General features: G+C 34.1%; 7 protein-coding genes across 7 annotated transcripts; 4 read left to right on the top strand and 3 right to left on the bottom strand.

Annotated features, from left to right (window-relative positions):
* LOC104745096 (probable protein S-acyltransferase 16) lies at positions 2,060 to 4,555 on the top strand. Its single transcript, XM_010466271.2, has 7 exons — positions 2,060 to 2,511; positions 3,097 to 3,189; positions 3,289 to 3,390; positions 3,478 to 3,555; positions 3,636 to 3,734; positions 3,833 to 3,928; positions 4,017 to 4,555. The coding sequence occupies exons 1-7, from the start codon at positions 2,236 to 2,238 to the stop codon at positions 4,131 to 4,133; spliced, it is 861 nt and encodes a 286-aa protein (XP_010464573.1). The 5' UTR covers positions 2,060 to 2,235; the 3' UTR covers positions 4,134 to 4,555.
* On the bottom strand, positions 4,563 to 5,298 carry LOC104745095 (light-harvesting complex-like protein OHP1, chloroplastic). The gene is made up of 3 exons (XM_010466270.1): positions 5,100 to 5,298; positions 4,858 to 4,980; positions 4,563 to 4,765 (listed from the first exon to the last, which is right to left on the bottom strand). The coding sequence occupies exons 1-3, from the start codon at positions 5,244 to 5,246 to the stop codon at positions 4,697 to 4,699; spliced, it is 339 nt and encodes a 112-aa protein (XP_010464572.1). The 5' UTR covers positions 5,247 to 5,298; the 3' UTR covers positions 4,563 to 4,696.
* On the top strand, positions 5,420 to 6,301 carry LOC104745092 (UPF0161 protein At3g09310). Its single transcript, XM_010466268.2, has 3 exons — positions 5,420 to 5,675; positions 5,752 to 5,817; positions 5,897 to 6,301. Exons 1-3 carry the CDS (start codon positions 5,480 to 5,482, stop codon positions 6,148 to 6,150), a joined length of 516 nt encoding a protein of 171 aa, XP_010464570.1. The 5' UTR covers positions 5,420 to 5,479; the 3' UTR covers positions 6,151 to 6,301.
* Positions 6,229 to 8,873, bottom strand: LOC104751157 (oxysterol-binding protein-related protein 3B). Its single transcript, XM_010466269.2, has 10 exons — positions 8,542 to 8,873; positions 8,223 to 8,316; positions 8,025 to 8,141; positions 7,859 to 7,931; positions 7,659 to 7,777; positions 7,442 to 7,563; positions 7,160 to 7,336; positions 6,930 to 7,074; positions 6,660 to 6,838; positions 6,229 to 6,570 (listed from the first exon to the last, which is right to left on the bottom strand). The coding sequence occupies exons 1-10, from the start codon at positions 8,655 to 8,657 to the stop codon at positions 6,333 to 6,335; spliced, it is 1,380 nt and encodes a 459-aa protein (XP_010464571.1). The 5' UTR covers positions 8,658 to 8,873; the 3' UTR covers positions 6,229 to 6,332.
* On the bottom strand, positions 9,765 to 10,565 carry LOC104745091 (transcriptional regulator TAC1-like). Its single transcript, XM_010466267.1, has one exon. The coding sequence runs from the start codon at positions 10,485 to 10,487 to the stop codon at positions 9,975 to 9,977; it is 513 nt and encodes a 170-aa protein (XP_010464569.1). The 5' UTR covers positions 10,488 to 10,565; the 3' UTR covers positions 9,765 to 9,974.
* On the top strand, positions 16,206 to 16,596 carry LOC104745090. The gene has a single exon (XM_010466266.1). It carries the CDS (start codon positions 16,242 to 16,244, stop codon positions 16,578 to 16,580), a length of 339 nt encoding a protein of 112 aa, XP_010464568.1. The 5' UTR covers positions 16,206 to 16,241; the 3' UTR covers positions 16,581 to 16,596.
* On the top strand, positions 17,604 to 18,675 carry LOC104745089 (glutathione S-transferase U8). Its single transcript, XM_010466265.2, has 2 exons — positions 17,604 to 17,995; positions 18,161 to 18,675. The coding sequence occupies exons 1-2, from the start codon at positions 17,672 to 17,674 to the stop codon at positions 18,509 to 18,511; spliced, it is 675 nt and encodes a 224-aa protein (XP_010464567.1). The 5' UTR covers positions 17,604 to 17,671; the 3' UTR covers positions 18,512 to 18,675.

Genomic DNA, 19,925 nt, shown 5'->3' with positions numbered 1-19,925 from the left:
GTAAAATTAATAATTTAAAATTAAAATAAGTAAATAATATTATAATTTCGAATTTTATGAAATATATATATATATATAATCTCCTTATTATTATTTAAAAAACCTTTGTATATTTTTTATAAAATCTGTAATTTTTGATATATATCTTTTTACATTATTAATATTTTAAAAACAAAATAATTTATTTTTGTTGTAATCATAGTTCTCCTATTAAATATTAACTTTTACACATGTCAAAAATCTGAGATTGATAAATTGACACATGTCAAAATTTTGTTAATGACTAACTTTCAAAACCCAACTTTATATAATAAGATTACTTTCCATTTTTTTAACGTCTTGGATTGTACAAACATAACACAAATGCCAAGTACTTGACATATTAACTATTAATAAGCATTATGGTTAAACAAATTAGTTTTTGGTTAAATTATATTCAGTTTTTTGATCAAATTGATTGATTACGTAAGAGAGTTCTATGTTAAATCGTTTTTTTTTACAATTTAAATGTTTTAACAAGGCTATTTCTCAATTCCTTGTCATGACATTTCATGAGGACAAGGTTATTAATATCATATATGAACATAGTAATCACTTACATATCTCTATACCTTTAATTAAGAAGTGGAACTTGGTAAATTTTGTGACATTTGTATTATCCCCATAGGAGAAGAAAATAACAAATGCATTTTTCTTTATAATATAGGATTAATCACAAAATACATAATTTTTAGAGTTAGTTCAATACTTACCATATGCATATTTATAGTGAAGAAGGGGTTACATTCATAACCTTCTAATCCATGAAAGATATTAATCAAATTCAACCTCCACCAGAGTATACCATGCATCAATGTAAAATAAGTTTATTATGCTTTCTATGATTAGTGTTAATACCAAAAACATATTATTTTGAATTTTGAAAATTTAGACCATATAGTAATTTATGGATTTTTAGTGCAGTTGTAAACATAAATACGCATATTACTGATTTTTTTAGTGTAAGTTGTAATATATATAGGTTTTGTTGTAAGCATGAAAAAATTGAATTTAATAATAAAATTGTGTTTTAATTTGTGATCTTTTTCATTGAAAAAAATTATACGCGTACCAGTAACTCAGAAAAGAAAAAAGAAAAAAAAAAAGCTTGTGGGACCCTAAGATATATCATGAAGTCTTTCCAAGCCAAACATATCTTAAGCTTAAAGTTCTGATCGGTTAAACGGAGGAAAAACGGCTTTTTCATACTTCCACAATAGCCATGTGTTGAATTCATACATTTGACTATTGATCTGGCCTAAACATACATTATGTTTCTGAATATTTGAATTTTGTACCCCAACTTTGAAATCAATACCCCAAGTATAAATGTTGTGCCATAGCATACAAAAGCGTGTTTATGGTCTAACTCTGTTAAGCTTCCATTTAATCAAAATGACGTTGATTCCACGTGTGCGCAGCAATTTAAAACGATGTCGTTTTGGGAAAACAGAGAATCTAAAATTTTGGCCAAAACGACGTCATTTTTTATTTCTCTCCCAAATCTCTTTTCCTCTCTCCCGATACTCTCTAGCGGTGGAGGAACCCTAAAATTTGGGCATTTTCAATTTCAGGTCAATCTGAAACTTTAGATTCTCTGTTTGGCCAAAATGTTAGATTCTCTGTTTTCCCAAAACGACGTCGTTTTGAATCGCTGCGCACACGTGGAATCCACGTCATTTTGATTAAACGGAAGCTTAACAGAGTTAGACCATAAACACGTTTTTGTATGTTATGGCACAACATTTATACTTGGGGTATTGATTTCGAAGTTGGGGTACGAAATTCAATAATTCAGAAACATAATGTATGTTTAGGCCAGATCAATAGTCAAATGTATGAATTCAACAGAGAGCTATTGTGGGGGTATGAAAAAGCCGTTTTCCGTTAAACGGATAATTAAAAAGTGTATCATGAAAGATGTTAATAGAGGACCTTGAGTGTAAAATTAAAAAACTTTGGGGCAAATACGAAATAATATAAAAATGAAGGGATCATTGTAATTAGGTGGGGGGAGCTTTCGAGTTCGAGAGAGAGACTTCTCCAAAATCGTCGACAACTTCAGACGTACTCCAACAACAACAATAACACAATCGAGAAAGAAAAAAGACAAATAATTTTAAATTAAGAAATCAACAGTCGCCGGAGACGCCGTCGTCTCGACGCCGGTGCTCCAAAAAATAATTAAATAAAAAAATGAAACGGAAAGGAGTTGGATTTTCTCTTCCCGTCACGGTGGTGATGTTGGTGATCGGTTTCATATACTTTTCTTCGGTTTTCACTTTCATCGATCGGTGGTTCAGCCTCACTTCCTCTCCCGGAATCGCTAACGCCGCCGCGTTCACCGCCTTGGCTCTGATGTGTGTTTACAACTACTACGTCGCCGTTTTCAGGGATCCGGGTCGGGTTCCACTCAATTACATGCCGGATGTTGAAGATCCGGAGAGCCCTGTTCACGAGATTAAGCGCAAGGTCTCATCTCTTTCTCTGTTCTTGTAATTGTCAATTCCAAGATTTGTCAGTATTAGTTTTGGATGTTGTGATCAGTTTTTTTGTTCATTTCAATGTCAGAGAGATTTGCCATTTTCTCTGCTTTTTGTCCGGTTATGGAAAAATCTAAGATTTCTGTGGTTATCGTTTGTTTTTGTAATTTCTTAGGATCTGGATTGTCCAATGTTGTGTAGTCGTTTTCTCTATACATCAATTAAATGTTTAGTCTTTGACTATAATGATGATTCTTGTACATTCTTGACTCTCTCTTTGAGATCAAATTTGTTCCTTGCTTCTAGTTATCTTTGGGATTGCATAAAAATTTCATCTTCTGTGCTATATGGATTAGCTAGAGTGGTGGTTCTTGTAGTTTGTTTGTTTCTTTCTTTAAAGTTGTTTTGATGGCATCTGTGAGACAATTTTGAGTGTTGAGGTTTTGAGATTTCCATATTTGAGCTTATGTTTTGAGGCTTTGGGATTCACTTGCAACTCTGTTTTTAGATCTTTCTTGGAAAATCCACTTGTGATGTTTTGTTTCGCTACTTACTTTGGTTATGTTATTTGCAGGGAGGAGATTTGAGGTACTGTCAAAAGTGTTCACATTTCAAACCTCCGCGAGCTCACCATTGTCGAGTTTGCAAAAGATGTGTGCTTAGAATGGTATGCTCTACTGAACACTTATGTTTCATGCCAAGCTGAACATCAAATTTGCCCAAACCCATGTGATATTATGTTAAACCAGTCGTCTTTGGTTTGTAGGACCACCATTGTATTTGGATCAACAACTGCGTAGGACACACTAACTACAAGGTCTTCTTTGTCTTTGTTGTCTATGCGGTGACTGCATGTGTATACTCCTTGGTACATCTCCTAACTTCTGTTACCTCAATGTTTATCTCTCTGTGCTGCTTAGTATATGAGCTTTATATATGCTCCTTGATTGTTTAGGTTTTGCTTGTGGGAAGCCTTACTGTTGAACCTCAAGATGAAGAGGAGGAGATGGGCAGCTATCTAAGAACTATATATGTAATGATTGCGATTGATGCACTGTTTCGAAAACTACCAACAACTATCATTTTGCTAATGGTTTTTGGGTTTCTTTTCAGGTACTTTCAGCTTTTCTTCTTATTCCATTGAGCATTGCGTTAGGTGTTCTTCTTGGGTGGCATATCTACCTCATTTTACAAAACAAAACGACTATCGAGGTTGTTCTTTTTCTTTGCTCTTGTGTTTTTGTTTCCATTTCTTCAATTGCTAGATTACAAATTTCCTTAGCTCTAATCATTTTGCGGAAATTGAGCAGTACCATGAAGGAGTGAGAGCTATGTGGTTAGCAGAGAAAGGTGGGCAAGTCTATAAGCATCCATATGACATAGGCGCATTTGAAAACCTAACCTTGGTAATAATTCTTATCATTCTTTGGAGTAGCGATCAGTATCAGACAAATGTTAATTCTTTCTTAAGCTTCACAACTGTTTCTTCTTCAGATTTTGGGTCCGAACATACTTTCTTGGCTCTGCCCTACATCGAGGCATATTGGTTCTGGTCTGCGTTTTCGTACAGCTTTTGATTCAATCCCTGCTTCATCTGAAACAAAATCTTAGCCAAGAACAAATCAGATATTCCCTATTTCTCTGGTGAGTTCCATCGAAAAGGCAGCAGATTTTTAACTTCACAGCACCTTTGCTTGGCCGTTTTCAAGCGTATTTTAGCCGCCTCAGATTGGAACCAAGAACTAGCCCCTAGTCAGTCAGTAGTAGGCTCTCTGCTTGACAAGGTTCTCTATCTCTCATCATTGTTAACTGGATCAAGAGCATCCGTTTGTGAATTATGGTATCAGTTAGGTATCTTCCCCTGTTTTTTTTCTTTGGATTACTCAAAAAGGAAAAGTAAGTTAGGTTGTGCTTGTGGATACAGAACTCAAAAGCTGATTATGCTTAATTATACATACCACTTAACTGGTGAAAAGACATCATTGTAAGATAATTAAAGGCTTTCATATATTCTTAATCAGACAGTTCTCATTCTCAGTATGTGTTTAACTGTTTATTTTATATAATGGAGAATTATAGCTTGTAAGTTCTTTGTTTACATGAGAATATGAGAGATAAGCCAAAAGAGTATTGCAAAGATTCTTGTGACCAGATTTGAAAGAAGAAGAATAAAATTAGAGAGGAAGATCAAGCCCTTTCCCAATTTCAACACCAATCAACTCAAGTATTCCTTTGTTCAGAATCTGGAAGAAAAAGAAAAATTAAAAAAAAGGCTTCTCTGATTAAGTTAATTTTGTCTGTATATAATATAACTTCCATAGCCATTGAAACTCACCAGCTCAACAATGTAGGATCCGATGAGACCGATCATACAAGCTCTAGAGTTCCATATTTCAGCTGTATATGTGAATCCCAGAAACGCTGGCTTGAATTCTGGTTCCTTTTTTGGCACTATCATCTGCATAAAGAGAATTGTGAGAGAAAGGCNAAAAAAAAAAAAAAAAAAAAAAACAGAACAACTTCAGATATGATGATCTGTCGAGAATGTTTAAGAGACCACATATATAATTAATTTACCCCTTCAGGGAGTTTTACGGCGCGAACACGGAGAGACGACTGTTTCTGAGAGAAGCAGATAGTTGTTTGGCTCGGACGATGGCCATGAGCAGACAATTTCCCAGGAACAGGTAAGAAAGAAGACGACAATGGCGTCGAGCTCACCATTCTTAAGCGAAGAGAAAGATGAAGATGAAGTTAATTTTGTGGTTGTGCTCTGTCTGAAGATGCTTTTATCTGTGTCTGAGTTCGTTTCTTTTTACATTGCGCCACGTGTCATATTTAACGTATTCTGTACTGGAATACTTTTTTTTTATATCGTAAGATAAATAAATTGACCTGACCAATGACATAAAAGTATCTCTAACTTAGATGGAACTTTGAGTTTGAGTTTTGTAATAATGGCGGTCGTCGTCTCCATCCAGCGTCCTTATGCAACACTGTTGATCTCTGAAAACCCTAATCCTCTTAAACTTCACCATAAATCCAACAATTCCCACCTGAGATTTCATCATCTTCCTCGAAGAACCAGGTTGCAGCTCCGTTGCTTATCTGCAAAATCGACGCCTTCGAATCAAGACCCTGAATCTCCTCAAGGTCTCTCTTTCTCTTATCTCAAATTTGTGTCTTTTTTTTTTCTTTGTCTCTTTTGTAACTAATTGGTTGGGTTCAGATGATGGAGAAGAGCTTGAGAGTGTGGGAGTCAAAGCAGCTTTAGCAGTGCTGAGATTCTACAAGAGTAATGAAAACCCCTCCTTTTGCAATTCCTCAACTAATTTTGAAATTATTGTTAATGGCGTTTTCCGGTGGAAATTCAGGAGAGATATCGCCGGTGTTACCTAGAAGCTGCCGTTACGTTCCGACTTGCAGCGAATACTCCATGGAAGCTTACAAGAAATATGGATTTCTCAAAGGCTCTGTTCTTACCACTTGGCGAATCTGTCGCTGCAATCCTCTTGGTGGTTCTGGATTCGATCCTCCAAGATGGTTTGGTGAGAATGTGACCAATCATCCCCAAGAAGAAGGAGAAGAAGTAGAAGAGAACTATGACGATGAGGAGGATCAAAGATAGATTTTTTGAATAGATGTAAGAAAAAAAACTATGGAAGTTGTAAACTAATACTAGAGAAAGCAAAGGGAAAGCTAGCAGTCAATAGAAAAAGTTTGTTGTAACTACGAGGGAATAAGAATTACAACATCTGTTTCCAAAAAGATTTGATCTTTTTTTTGTTTTGTCTGTTGGAGCGATACATTTTAAGTAGACAGATCATGGAATTGCCATGGGTTGAACTCGATCGACTTAGGGTCAGTGTTGTCTTCAGAGTTATCCGCAGCTGCACGATGTTCTGAGTACTTTCCATTGAATTGGTAAACTTCGAGATCACCCCATGGTGTAGGAGTGACTTCTTCCGTTATATCAAACCATTTTGGAGTAAAGCCTTGCCCTTTCTCTTCACGGGTTCTCTTTTCAGCTCTCTGTCTCTCTTCCATGCTGTATTGCAAATATGAGGGAGAAGGTTAACTTTAGAACAATATACAAGCTTTACAACAATTATAGATAACAAGATTTTGTTATCATACCTGCTCTTCTCATAGCCGGATTTGGACATGTCGCCCATCTCGAGTGCATATCTATCAGGGCGTAACCGTGAATCAGATGGCAACAGCTTTTTAGGGGCAGTGTCAAAGCTATTGATCTTGTGAGCAAAGTGTGTGTATTGGTATTTGTCATCCTTTGGAACATCAGCGAGTTTCCATACCTATAAACAAAATATAGTATCAGAATGTCTCATCATATTGAGATTTTGGCAAATAGGATCTGAGTCAATGACAGAGAGACATTTGCCGAACCTCTTTCAGTTCGGTGCCTGGGAGAGGTTCACCTTCACCGTCACACGGCTGATAACTCATGGACTCATTCCATTTTCCAGTCATGAGTATCTTAGGCTCCTCAGAGGCGTTGTAGACATATCCATCCACTTCATATCGACCAGATCTGTTGAGACCATGAAAACACATTATTTCAGCTTCAAATGGGAAAATGTATACAGGACGATGAGGTTGCAGTGAAGGAAACTTACCCGAACCAGCCACATGGTTGAAAGTAAAGCACAACTTTGTCACCGGTGATCAGGTTTGTCATGACCATTTCCCCAGGCGAGTCAACCCAAGTTCGTCCAAAGATTAGGTTGTGAACTTTGGTTAGAGGAGGTACCAAGTCAAGAACAACTCCATCTCTTTTAAGTGTCACTCGTGTCCTGCACATAGATTCATGGCATTTAAGGTTCAGGGTAATGTACATATGAAGAATTTGAATATAAGTATATATAGTTGCAGCCTGTACTGTGGTTTCGCAGTATTACCTTCCTACTGGGTAAACATCAATGGAATTTCCCAGAAATTTTGTTTTCAGTTTTGAAGTACAATCATACGTAAAATGCTCATTTTCAGCATGACCAGCACTCATTGGTGGGTGATGGCTGACCTGAGAACAAAACCATTGGTATCAACAATCTGAGAGAAATTGGCAACTAAAGAAGATTGACAATTATTTGAGTTCTAGAAGAAATGGGCCAAGACCTGTTCAGAAATGAAGTTAACACCATTGTAATTAGCCATCTCATAAGTCTCACCGAGGATTGGATTGAATGGTTTCCAGGTACGTTGGAAAGCATAATACACAGATATAGCCCAAGATGCTGTTAAAGACCAACTACAATTTAGCCATACAGGACAGATACTGATCATATAAGAAATCAATGAGAAGAAAATATGCTTACATGCATAGACCATGCGCATATAAGGGTCCTCAGTTTTGTCTGCCATGTCTAATAGATGCGAGTATTCCATCAACTATCAAAAACAGAGCACATATCATCGGCATCATAGAATTACAAAGCTAACAGAGAGGAGAAACTAAAAAGATGTCTCTTCATAAGCACAAACCTCTGCCATTTTCTGGAGCATTGTCATTGGTTCAAAAATAATGACAGGAAGGGTCACCATTGATGTAACATCTGATCCTATATACTTCTGCATCATCTTCCAATAGCCATCACGATCCTGAGAATTGTGTATGTTTCTCAGATGACTAGATCAACAAATATGACAACAACAGTAAATGAAGAAGTGTATGTAATATACCTCTTGCTTCCACCTTCCTCTGCTTGCTTCCTCCGCTGCATCATCTGTACTTCCTTCGGGATTGATAACTTCAAGTCCCTCATAAGGAACCAAACTGAGGAAGCAAATCAAAACACAACGAATCGTTCAAAAAGGGCTAAACTTTAAGCAAAGAAGTGAATCAAAACTCTCCTAACAGTGTGAATCAATCTCTAGTCTAACATCAAATCCTAACAGGTTGATTAAAAAGATTCCAGTTTTTGAAATGGGGCAGATAAAATAAGGAATCGAGCAGAGTGGCAGATCCGGGGTTTAAGAAAAGGGATCTCAAAAACCTCACCCATTAACTGATTTGGTCATCACAGATCCCAAATTGGAGATAGAGGAAGCAAGGGAAGCGAAGAAACCACTTCCTCCGCCGCCTCCACCAGCTTTTTTAGGATCATTAGAAGCCATTTCTCCCCCGCCCGCGGATCAGCCTACACTACGAGCTCCGGCGAAAGAACAAATCGTGAAAGTGAGTGAGAGAGAGAAAGAGGCGTCCGTTGAAATCGAATTGGGTTTGTTTAAGAAGGCGGAAAAAATGAAAAGCAAAGAGAAGAGATTCGTCAATAATGAAAGACCAGCGATGGAGACGATGCAGGCAGAGGATTTAGGATCGTGTGCGCTGGGACCTGCCTGGTCTTCGTTGTCACCTTCTTTTAAATTATTTTTAGCAATAACTTAACCGGTTCGATTTACATACTAAACCAATCATATTCAGTTTATAAATAATCCAAACCGTCCGGTTCAAACTAATTTGTTGGTTTATCGCCTTCTCATTCTCGGTTTGGCACTGCAAATTGTATCAAATTTAGATACAAACCGGAACTCGATACAGGTTTATCATCAAACCAGGACGTCATTAATTTTGGAATGTCGTCATTGATGGCGTCACCAAGTCCAAGTGCAGCCTCCTTCAAAATTGAACTCTCGCTCTTTTCACTGTCATCATCAACGTCACCGAATGGCTGGTTTAGTTAAGCATCGATCTAATTATATTTATCATGAGGATGGGTCGGGGACTCGGGACCATGTATCAACTAAGATTATTATGGAATCTTTTTGCGGTTCCAACGACTTAAAACTTAAAAGTACATATAGTTTGACTTATACATATATAAATACATGTATTGTACTTATTTTTGTTTATTATCATCATGAAGTGAACATAACTCTTTAGTATAAATGCAAATCTTGACTGTTATTGTTAGAATACGAATTGAATTCGTTTATAAGTTTGCTAGCAAACGTTAATTATACAATTTAATTAGCCTGTTTGATCTAGCAGTCAAATAAGTTATACCCGGAAAATATTACTCGATATTTGAGGAGTAAGTAGCTAGTACACATATACATCAATTCTCAGTTAAAAAAAATTGAATAATAGTATCTACAGACTACCATTGATTGAATTAAGTTAAACTTAATTCAATTTTCATTAACAACTATAAAGCAAACATCAAATATATATTTATATATATATGGTTGTTTGGACGTGTATGTCATTTACAAAGATTGTTGGTGAAAATAAAGCAAATTAACAAAGAACAAAAACATCCATATACAACAATGATAAGGGTAGCAATGATAGATACACATGCATACCTTCGATACAATCTGAGCCATGAATCCATTTGTAATAGACGGATTCGAGGGTTTAATGTTTTAAGGATTGTTTTTTTCCTTGATACAATGCAATCACATGAATATATGATTTTGATCATTAAGAGGTTACGTTTTCTTCTTCTCCACGACGCTTTGGCCTAACCGAAGCTCGAGATCCAATCCTTCAATCTCACGATGATGACTCGAACTCGAACCATCTATGCTAACCTCCGTGACCTTTCCGTGATCATTAGTACCAAACTTGCTTTCTTGAACCCAAAACCCTAATTTCCGATTAGGACTTATATCTCTGTCAACATCTTGGTCTTGATTATCACATGTGAAAGCTTCTTCTTGTTGTCGTTCATTGAGGTCTAGAGAGACAACTTCTGATGAATCACTCTCGGCGACCACATCATCCTTACTATCTTCCATAAGCTTTTGCCTGAGTTTAGCTCTGTCTCTTCTGTGGATGTTCATATGCCCTCCTAGAGCTTGAGCATTTGAGAAGCCTCTTATGCAGAAACTGCATATGTAAGATCTTGACTGGTTCAGGGAATCATCAACGTTTTGATGACTGTTTTTCGATGGGCTGTCCGTACAATCATCTAGGTTATTAGGGTTTTTGATGTTTTCCATATAATATTTGGAATTTGTTCCGTAGAATACAGAGAAAGATGATCAAAGATTGTGAAAAGAAGAAAGAAGAGAAGAGAAGAAAAGAGAGTGTATTCCATCAAAGAAATGAAATGGTCAACTCGAGCTTCTTTATTTGTTTTATGAAAATAGTTAATTAATCAACACTTACATATTTATAATCAAAATCTACCACCAAGACAAAACAAGAAAAGTGAAAACAACTGTTTCTATTTCTATGTCATTACATGAATAATTTAGTTGTTTATATTTTAAAAAATAGTTTTCACCAATCGATAAAATAAAAATCTTTAAAACACATTATCGCAACTAACTATACAAAAATAAAAATCTAACACAATTTTGTCTATACAGTTTTGTTAACATGAAACTACTTTTATTTTTCCGATTCAGTTTTCTTATAAAGAATATTTGGATACGTAACATTAAGAATAGTTGCAAGTGTGGTTGTTATAACTTATAAAAGACTGTTCTTGTAGCCGGATTATCTATATTAAAGCTCAAACTAATTCTAAAACTAAATTTCGAGAGAAACAATTATTTTCTTGAATTAGTCCTTGTTTATACGTGTATGGAAATGGCCGTACAGTATTCAAACAATATTCCAAAATGATTTCATGTAAATATATGAATTTTAAGATGTATATTAATTTAACTATTTAATTTGAACTTCTTTTAAGATCGACGTAATTAGTAGTATAGTCAATAAAATATACAATTCATGCTTGAGAAATATAACTCTAATACCCATTTATATAAAAGATAAGAAAAATTACCCTATGTATATGCTAACCACTTATATATGACAAGAACAAAGATCAGCAGCCTTTGAAGTTTCAACTTTAATTAGCAAAACGACACAGTTAACTTCAATGCTTAAATAGTTAAATGTATTTAATCATTTATATTTATTTTAAGAAAATTGACTAATATTGGTTTTAATTAGCTTTTGCTCTCAATAATTAATTTTTTAGGATTTGTTAGTTTTGTTAAATAAAATAATAATAGATACGCAGTTGACAAAAAGGATCCAACACAACATTTTGGCGTTTTGTTTTTGTCTTTGCGCAATTAGTAGTTTGATACACATCATCATCTTTGTTTTTGTTATTAGCATTATTTTAACATGTGCTTTTCCTGAAATTATCAACAATTGTACCAGTATTGGACATCTATGAGAAGTGAATTAATCAACAAAATCGTTAAAATATTCAAATAATTGAAGCGATCCAGAGTACTTTTGTATGTACATGTACACCATATTTACTATATAACATGTCACCTAAGTTTAATAACTGAATAAACACAGTTAGTTTAATTGAATAGTATATTCAAAATGTCAAATCACAAGTCCAAACATATATGTCAAAAGCAATGAACGACCTTTGATCGACAGATAAAACTATGTTGTGAACTTGTGATCATTCTATTTTATCACTATTTGTATATAGATTAGACATATATATAGTATTAGTTAGAGTTACTTGTTTAAGTGTAAATAGCAAGTTATATAACTGATTCAAAGATACACTAGAGTCGTTGCCATTAATTGAACTTTTCTATAAAAAAAATATTAGTACGTTGACAAAAAGAACTTTAATTAAGATGAAATAATCACACNTAAAAAAAAAAAAAAAAAAAAAAAAAAAATCACACAAGCCACATAATTATTTAGAATGTGATAGTAAATATTACATAGCTCAACTTATACTATATTCTGAATTTACATGGGTAAAATTGCAGAAAATTAAAGATTATGATAGTGATGACATACTTAGTGAACCAACAAGTAGCTAGTAGTAATTTAGGGATTTATTGGTAGATGGATTTAAAATAATATATAAGTAAATCTATTGTTTTATTTTTATATTTGCAATAGTGTTTTGGTCGGCATTTATATTAAACATGAAGAGTAGCTAGCACCGTCCACTTCTTAGTTCTTCTTACCATCTCAGTCTCATCTCTCATGTATGATTTGCAAAATAAAACTATTTATTAATACGAATGGGGTTATCTTTAGCGTTCAATGTTGATGACTAACTAATTACAACTAAAACTCCTAGTCGTCGTAAACTGTGATTAGACAAAAAGATTGGTAGTACATAGTAATCCATGCATATGCATGTGCGAGGTAATCAGGTAAGCATAATAAATAAATATAAATATATATATATATACTAAAAATTTGAATGTATATATATATATATACTAAAAATTTGAATGTATATTACCTCTTGATATATAAATGATGTGAAATTTAAAAGAAAAAGAGAAAAAAAAAATTAACCTCTTGATGATGTGGTAATCGTCGTGTATCCGTGTGTGTACGTATTGTGAGTAAGGACGAGGTAATCCGCATCCCGAGGACTAAAAGCTATACTAACACGTAAGCATATTTCCTTGGTAAGTTAAGCTTTTAAACCTCAGGATGCAGATTACCCGATCCTTACCAATACTCATGATCTTCACCTCAGGATGCAAGTTCTTGCTTGATCATGGTTTATGATTTATGTATGGTTGTTCTTCTTCTTGTTTTTTATAATTTGGTGAGAAGTCACTAGGGAAACGTGAGAATTTATAAGCCTCGTGAGGCTAAATAGTAATGAGAAGATGCTTATTCGAAAGGTTTAATGCTCTGAGAATATATGCTTGGAAAACAAAATCTTATTGTTCATGTTTTATTTGTGCATCCGTATGTCTAATTGGCTCTTTTTGTTTATATGATCGTATGTATTAGCTTTTGTTCTATATTCATCTTTAGAACTATACATATCTATAGGATGATGTGAATGTAGATTTTGTACTAGATCTAAACTTTATGGTGTTCTGTAACAAATAGTTTTAATTGCTGGTGAATTTCTAAAATATTGAAACTGAAATTTATCTTGAGGCGCATGCACTTACAAACGTGTATATGCGCGCGGTGTAGTTTGAAAACGGAACATATTCTTCATTTCCATCCTGTTTAGACATGATGATCATGATCTAGACTCCTCAGGAATCAGGATATCTCTTCAAGAAATCTAAGCAATTGAATGCCGGTGTGAAATTCATGGACCTGAATCCATACTAGTTTTTAGACTTGCATGCAACTATATTGTATACATATATTGCAATTACAAATCGTTTGTTTATGTCAGACCAATCTAACAAAACCACAGATTACAACCACACTATTCGCACAGAGTGTTTTCTGCGTAAGCACTAGGCATATAGAGCGTTAAAAAGTAAAATTAGTGAGTATGAGACATCAAATCATTAGAGAAAATATTATTTGTTCTCTATGAGCCAATAATGGGAACTTAGGATTATGCCTTTTAACAGACAAATCATATTCGACTACTTTTGACTGCCTTTTCTTATTGTGTCTTGTATGCCAATGAGATCTTCCCTCGGATCATTATTTATTCCTTCACAATTATTGATTTTTTTTAGTTCGTTAGTACACATATATATTGGGAAAATCATATGGGTTTCAAGTTTTTTTTTTTTTTTCACTAGCTAGGTTAGAGTTTAAAAATCATATGGGTTTCGACTCTTTCGAGTATCAATAAATATGTCTTTTTAGTTTTTAGGGTTAATTAGTTGTTCTTGAATAATTACATAGAATATGAGTTTTTCTGTTAAGTATATCTTTTTCTCATTTGAGATCACATTCGATAGCGAGAACAAAGTTGTGCACATCTTTAATCACCATAAGAAGACCAAGTTTTGAGTTACTATATATGGAACTTTTTTTTATTTATAACATTTATATGTAAATAAATCTTCCATATTTTCGGATTTTTTCCTTATAGATTTCAGATATTTTATTTTTTTGGCAAGACATACATATTTCAGATATTGTCACATCTAAACTCTATCTCTACTCGTGATTTAAAAAAAAAAGAATAAAGTTACCTGTCGCCTGTCGGCATCCAAAAAAAAATAGTAGGCTAATCATGAGAAAGGGTTATCAGAATAAATTCTGCAACTAATGATCTTTGTCTTTAATTTCTCTTTGGACAAGAGGAGAAAAGGTTTGTCTTTGTCAAAATAAAGGAAAAGACAAAGTTATGTAGCAATAACAAGATCAACATTTGCTTGTTTGGCTCTCATGGGCTCTTCAAAAGGCGACCACTTTACATTTGTGCGATACTTTAAAATCGAACCAAACTAAACCACATGTCTAATCCGAATTTGGCTCAAGTATGTCGTCCGAAGTTTGATTTGAACAAAAACTGCCTTACCTGATGTAATTTTTTATAATGAAAGGGACTCTCGGTTATTCTACACCATTTTTAGTGAGAGTTTACATTTTTTCTGTCAAAAAACCCAGTATAGAGTAATCGGTCGGAGATTTTTCTCTACAGAGAGCCATTCTGGTATGATACCAGTGGTATCGATGTGTTTACATGGAGAAACTAAAATTTCGTATATTTGCTCTTTTTAATAATCAGCACGGACATTGTTATAACACATCTTCTGCCAAATATGAAAAGATGGAAAAGACGTTCTCAAAAGCATAAATTGAATAAATGCAACTGCAAATAGATCACTTAATGGGATTACCTATCATAGCGATCAGAAACAAACATTCATCAGTATTGTCTCAATGAGATATTCCATTGCCCAGAGAATTGAATTCTCCTTAACATGTATATACATGAAAATAGCATTCTATGAACAGTAATTAACATATTATATGAATGTGTATTTTTTCACATAAACAGCTAAAATATATACCATCAATACACAAACATTTTCTCTTAACTCAAGAGTCAAGACCTAACTAAAACCATGACTTGTCGTAATTGGCATGGTTAAGTAGCAACGTTTGTAAACTTCAATTACAGATCAAAACTTCTAACTGTTTTTTTCCTACGTACGACACGTTTGTAAACTTATCACTAGTATTAGAATTTGATGAACATTCATGTACCAGTTTTTTTAATTGTGTTTTTAACACCAAAATCACGGAAACTATATAATAAATACAAAACAAAGAGGAAGCTAGTTCCCGACCACCTTCGTCTTTGCCTACAGACAAAGAAGCTTCACTTCCTTGTTTAATCAGAAGATTCAGAACACGTCGCAGACAAACTTTACATATAAACACACCATAGATCTCGCTGTCTTTGATTTACTAATATAAGAAAATTTACTATGTTTTTTTTTCTTTTCTTTTTTAGAACAAAAAAATTTACTATGTTTAAACTAAATTATAGCTAGAGATCTATAATGTTTTCCTACTAACTGAATGAATTTTATTTAGCTTCCTCAAAAATACCTTACTTTTCTTTATGTTTCAACTTCTAAAATATATATGTACGGTTCAATTTAGCAGGAGACTTTTTGAATGAATTGTTTAAATTTTTATTATCTTTTAACGTAGTTCACGTGTACACCCGTATGATTCCTCCGGCCAACCCGACAGCTCCATCGAAGACACAAAATAATAATAATTTTTTATTTAAAAACTTACACAAATAATATTTTTCCTATTGAAATTTCAAGTGTACGTGTGTATACCCGATTTACCCGGAAACCAAACACTCGGAAATTTCCATATGACACCACACGATCTGTCTAGCCTCCCGATTAACAAAAGAAAATTAGAAAAATTGTTTCAAGAGAAACAAAAAAAATCCTAAGAAAAAAACATTGACCTATAAATAACTCCATTAACACAATCATCTTCAAGTAAACCAAGAAAGAAAACAAAAATCGGAGATATTAATAAACCAAAACCCTACAATGGTTGCAAAGCTTATAGTTCTATGCTGCTTACTAACGTGCACCTTTGTCATGGCGGCAGCATCATCGGAAGCTGAGCCTCCGGCATCAAGGAAATTCGGCAGGCACAACTGGCCAGGAGCGGAGGTAGAAGCACCGGAGGTTTCACATTTGGAAGAGACTGTACGGCGGGGACACCACCATTCCACCGTGGACAGATCGGTCGCCGGCGGTGGAGTCATTCTCGGAGGCTTAGCGACTACGTTTCTTGTGGCGGTCTTTTGTTATATAAGGGCTACGAGGAAACACAAACCTGATTATGATGAGAAGGAGACTGAGACCCCTAAGGTTTTAGTTTAGTTTTTTTTCATTTTAGTAAAGATGTTATGTAAATTTTTTCGTTTATTTACTTTTGTAATGTAAACTATTTTTTTCTTTTCGTAATTAGTGATATAAATTGTTGTAAAAATAAAATAAAAATAGTGATATAAATTGAGCTTTATTCTCGTCATATTTTTCTTTCTCTGTTTTTTGTTAATTCAAAATTTATTTAGTGAATTGCTAAAACTAACTAAATCAAATAAATCAAATTTGGTTTATAAACTATATTTTCTGATAAATGAAAGCAACTTAACTCAATTGGGTACAAAAATCAAAATGAATCAAAGCTCATATAAACGTTTGTCTTAAAAAAAAAAAAACTCATATAAACAGTGGCCAAGATCGGTCCTAATAAGGTTTCAGTTCAATTTGGTTTCACATCCGCCTAATCAAAAATGCGTATCCTAGTTTAGTTTAAAGGCTTTAAGCCTTCCCAGTCCGATGGATTTTTAAAGCTAAAGATGCTACGTGATTCGTTGCTTTTGGGCCTAGAGATGATGATGGCCTGTTTTAAAAGTTTCTACCACATTTGTGAACGTAATTGCTTACGTAATCAGTTAACGACCGAGAAACAATCAAACAAACCAATCAGAATTGTAAGATTCCAAAATAAAACTTAACATCAAAGTATTTGAATCCGTCATAGGCTGACTGTATCGATGATGTTAGGGTTACACAATTACCAAACGATAATGTAATTTTGAAAATTCTGAAGGTACTAGTACTACTGAAAGATAACTTCTTATGAAAATATTTGGTCGTATTTGCATATTATACGTATATTATCATCCTAAATTTTGTGAAATTTGAAATAATTGAATCTAGTAATTTAATCTCAGCCATACATGCTCAACCACTACCCTCCTTTATAAAATCTAGTAACTAATATCTATATTTTTATTATTATATTTCTCTTTGACCAACTGTTCTTAAACATTATACAATTATACATACATTGAACCAAGTCCAACGTCATTATAAATAACTGCTCACCAGCGTTGCTCAAGAAAACACTAACATACACAGAAAAGAAAAACCAAACAGAGTGTATTTTACTTTTAACCGGAAAGATGAATCAAGGAGAGCAAGTAAAGGTTTTGGGGTTATGGGGAAGTCCTTTTAGCAAAAGAGTAGAGATGGTCCTCAAACTTAAGGGCATACCTTATGAGTACATTGAAGAAGATGTTTATGGTAATAAAAGTCCTATGCTTCTCAAGTACAACCCTATCCATAAAAAAGTCCCTGTCCTCGTCCACAATGGCAGATCGATAGCTGAATCTCTGGTGATTGTCGAATACATCGAAGATACGTGGAAGACAAGTCAAACGATATTGCCTCAAGATCCTTATGAGCGTGCCATGGCCCGTTTTTGGGCTAAGTATGTGGATGAAAAGGTACATATATGTTGATCTTAATACAACAAATAATATTAGGGGTATATGAGACTTATATGATGAGTCTTGAATTGAATAGCAAAGTATTCAAGTAATATTTATCAAGAATAAAGATGCATGTCTTAATCAAAGATTTTATAACATGTATTGGTCTCTGGGTTTCAGGTAATGGTAGCAATATGGAAGGCTTGTTGGGGACCTAGAAGCGAAAGAGAAAAAGAAACAAAAGAGGCTTATGAGGGTTTGAAATATCTAGAAAAAGAGCTTGGAGATAAACATTTTTTCGGAGGAGAGACAATTGGATTTGTCGATATAGCGGCTGATTTCATTGGATATTGGCTAGGGATCGTCCAAGAAGCTTCAGGCGTCACGATCATGACTGCAGAGGAGTTTCCAAACCTTCAACGTTGGTCAAAAGATTTTATCGACAATAATTTTGTTAAGGAAGTCTTGCCGCCAAAGCATGAGCTCGCGGCTCTTTTTAAGGCCCAATTTGGAAGTGTTACATCTGATTAAACGTAACGTAATAAAACCGAATAAAAGTTGCTCTCGTCAAAACCTTACAAATAATAAAAAAAAATGATATCTACGTCGTATTTGTTTTTTTTTTTTTTTGTCAAACTTTTAGTAAATGTTTTCAATAATGGTTATCTTATTAATGAAAATTTCCAAAAATATTATATGGAGTTGAAGTCTTGAAGAATTTATTAAAAAAAAAAAAAGAGGAAACATGTTTGATAAAGAAATTTTAGTAGAGTAAGATATAATTAAAGATCAATATTCAGTATATTCAGCTGGTTGGTAGTCATTATTCAGATTTCAGAGCAAGTATATTGATTGAAATTAATTACCATCATGGGTTTACTCCAAAAAACTAAGTCGTTTTAGTGGGCCACTTTAAAGTAATGGGCTTAGGTCCATGTAAATGATTTGTGGTAGGCTTGTGCATTTAGAGTTAAGGTGTCATTAGAGTGTTCCAACGTACATAGTGTGCTAAACCGCAAAATTAGTACCCCGCTCGGCCGCTCGTTAGGACCGACGCAAACGAAGAAAAAGAAAGAAAGATGCAATAGGATTTATCCAATTACAAGTCTGAAATTCTTAATTCAATTGTTGAAAACGAGTGGTTGATGTATGAATAAAGGTAGCTACTTTAATATATTCAATTATTCATTCACTACTGGCGATTAAATAGGATCTGTGACTACTGACTACCTAGAAAAATTCAAATCTGTTACAAGGTTACTTGTAATTCTTTTTTTTTAGAAAATAGAGTTATGTCTACTTGCCAGTTCTCAGTGCCAGACTCAATCATAATAAACTTGAATATCCAAAATACTAATATTAAAATATATGTAGTGGACATTTAATGATAGAAGGAGCCATTAATGTATCACATTAACATTATCTCATCAACAATTTGCAATATCTGATTACTATAATACTCCGAAAGAAGTAACAATAAGCTTACATATCAATACATTTAGCATCTATCTTACGACTTACGAGTCATCTTCTGAGTTTGCACGAAGCTATATGGTGCGTCATATATAGAAACATGTTCGGTTTACAAGTTCTAGTGGGACCTTTTGTGCACGTTCTACATATATGAAATGTGACGTATCATGTGTCCATTGGGCATTGACGAACAACTTCGAGTGGCAAAACGGGTACGGGTTTGGACTCTGTTACATCGATTACAAGAACAATTTGACACGTCGTCATGACAAAGAATAGGCCAAGTATTAATTACAAGCATTTCCTTAGTCAAGGAACACCTCCATCAAAGATTAAGAAAGGACGAGCTTTGAGTGTACCAGTATGTACTTCAAGCTGTAGCTTCTGTGTTTGGTTTGTAGTTTTTAACTAGATCCCTGATGAGGTCTTGGTTGTAAAGAATTTTATTGAACATAACAAACAAAAAAAACTA

This window comes from Camelina sativa, chromosome 15, assembly GCF_000633955.1.
Source record: "Camelina sativa cultivar DH55 chromosome 15, Cs, whole genome shotgun sequence".
Lineage (NCBI taxonomy): Eukaryota > Viridiplantae > Streptophyta > Magnoliopsida > Brassicales > Brassicaceae > Camelina > Camelina sativa.
Note: the sequence above shows the minus strand (reverse complement) of the source record. Positions and strands in the feature narration are given on the sequence as shown.

Coding starts and splice junctions, on each gene's coding strand:
- LOC104745091 (XM_010466267.1), bottom strand. CDS start 10,487: ATGGAAAACATCAAAAACCCTAATAACCTAGATGATTGTACGGACAGC.
- LOC104745092 (XM_010466268.2), top strand. CDS start 5,480: ATGGCGGTCGTCGTCTCCATCCAGCGTCCTTATGCAACACTGTTGATC. Junction 5,676..5,751: donor AGACCCTGAATCTCCTCAAG/GTCTCTCTTTCT, acceptor GGTTGGGTTCAG/ATGATGGAGAAGAGCTTGAG. Junction 5,818..5,896: donor AGTGCTGAGATTCTACAAGA/GTAATGAAAACC, acceptor GTGGAAATTCAG/GAGAGATATCGCCGGTGTTA.
- LOC104745095 (XM_010466270.1), bottom strand. CDS start 5,246: ATGGTGAGCTCGACGCCATTGTCGTCTTCTTTCTTACCTGTTCCTGGG. Junction 4,981..5,099: donor CCGTAAAACTCCCTGAAGGG/GTAAATTAATTA, acceptor CTCTTTATGCAG/ATGATAGTGCCAAAAAAGGA. Junction 4,766..4,857: donor GATCCTACATTGTTGAGCTG/GTGAGTTTCAAT, acceptor TTTTTCTTCCAG/ATTCTGAACAAAGGAATACT.
- LOC104751157 (XM_010466269.2), bottom strand. CDS start 8,657: ATGGCTTCTAATGATCCTAAAAAAGCTGGTGGAGGCGGCGGAGGAAGT. Junction 8,142..8,222: donor GAGGAAGGTGGAAGCAAGAG/GTATATTACATA, acceptor CACAATTCTCAG/GATCGTGATGGCTATTGGAA. Junction 7,932..8,024: donor TGCTCCAGAAAATGGCAGAG/GTTTGTGCTTAT, acceptor TGTTTTTGATAG/TTGATGGAATACTCGCATCT.
- LOC104745089 (XM_010466265.2), top strand. CDS start 17,672: ATGAATCAAGGAGAGCAAGTAAAGGTTTTGGGGTTATGGGGAAGTCCT. Junction 17,996..18,160: donor CTAAGTATGTGGATGAAAAG/GTACATATATGT, acceptor TCTGGGTTTCAG/GTAATGGTAGCAATATGGAA.
- LOC104745096 (XM_010466271.2), top strand. CDS start 2,236: ATGAAACGGAAAGGAGTTGGATTTTCTCTTCCCGTCACGGTGGTGATG. Junction 3,556..3,635: donor GCTATCTAAGAACTATATAT/GTAATGATTGCG, acceptor GTTTCTTTTCAG/GTACTTTCAGCTTTTCTTCT. Junction 3,735..3,832: donor AAAACAAAACGACTATCGAG/GTTGTTCTTTTT, acceptor GAAATTGAGCAG/TACCATGAAGGAGTGAGAGC.
- LOC104745090 (XM_010466266.1), top strand. CDS start 16,242: ATGGTTGCAAAGCTTATAGTTCTATGCTGCTTACTAACGTGCACCTTT.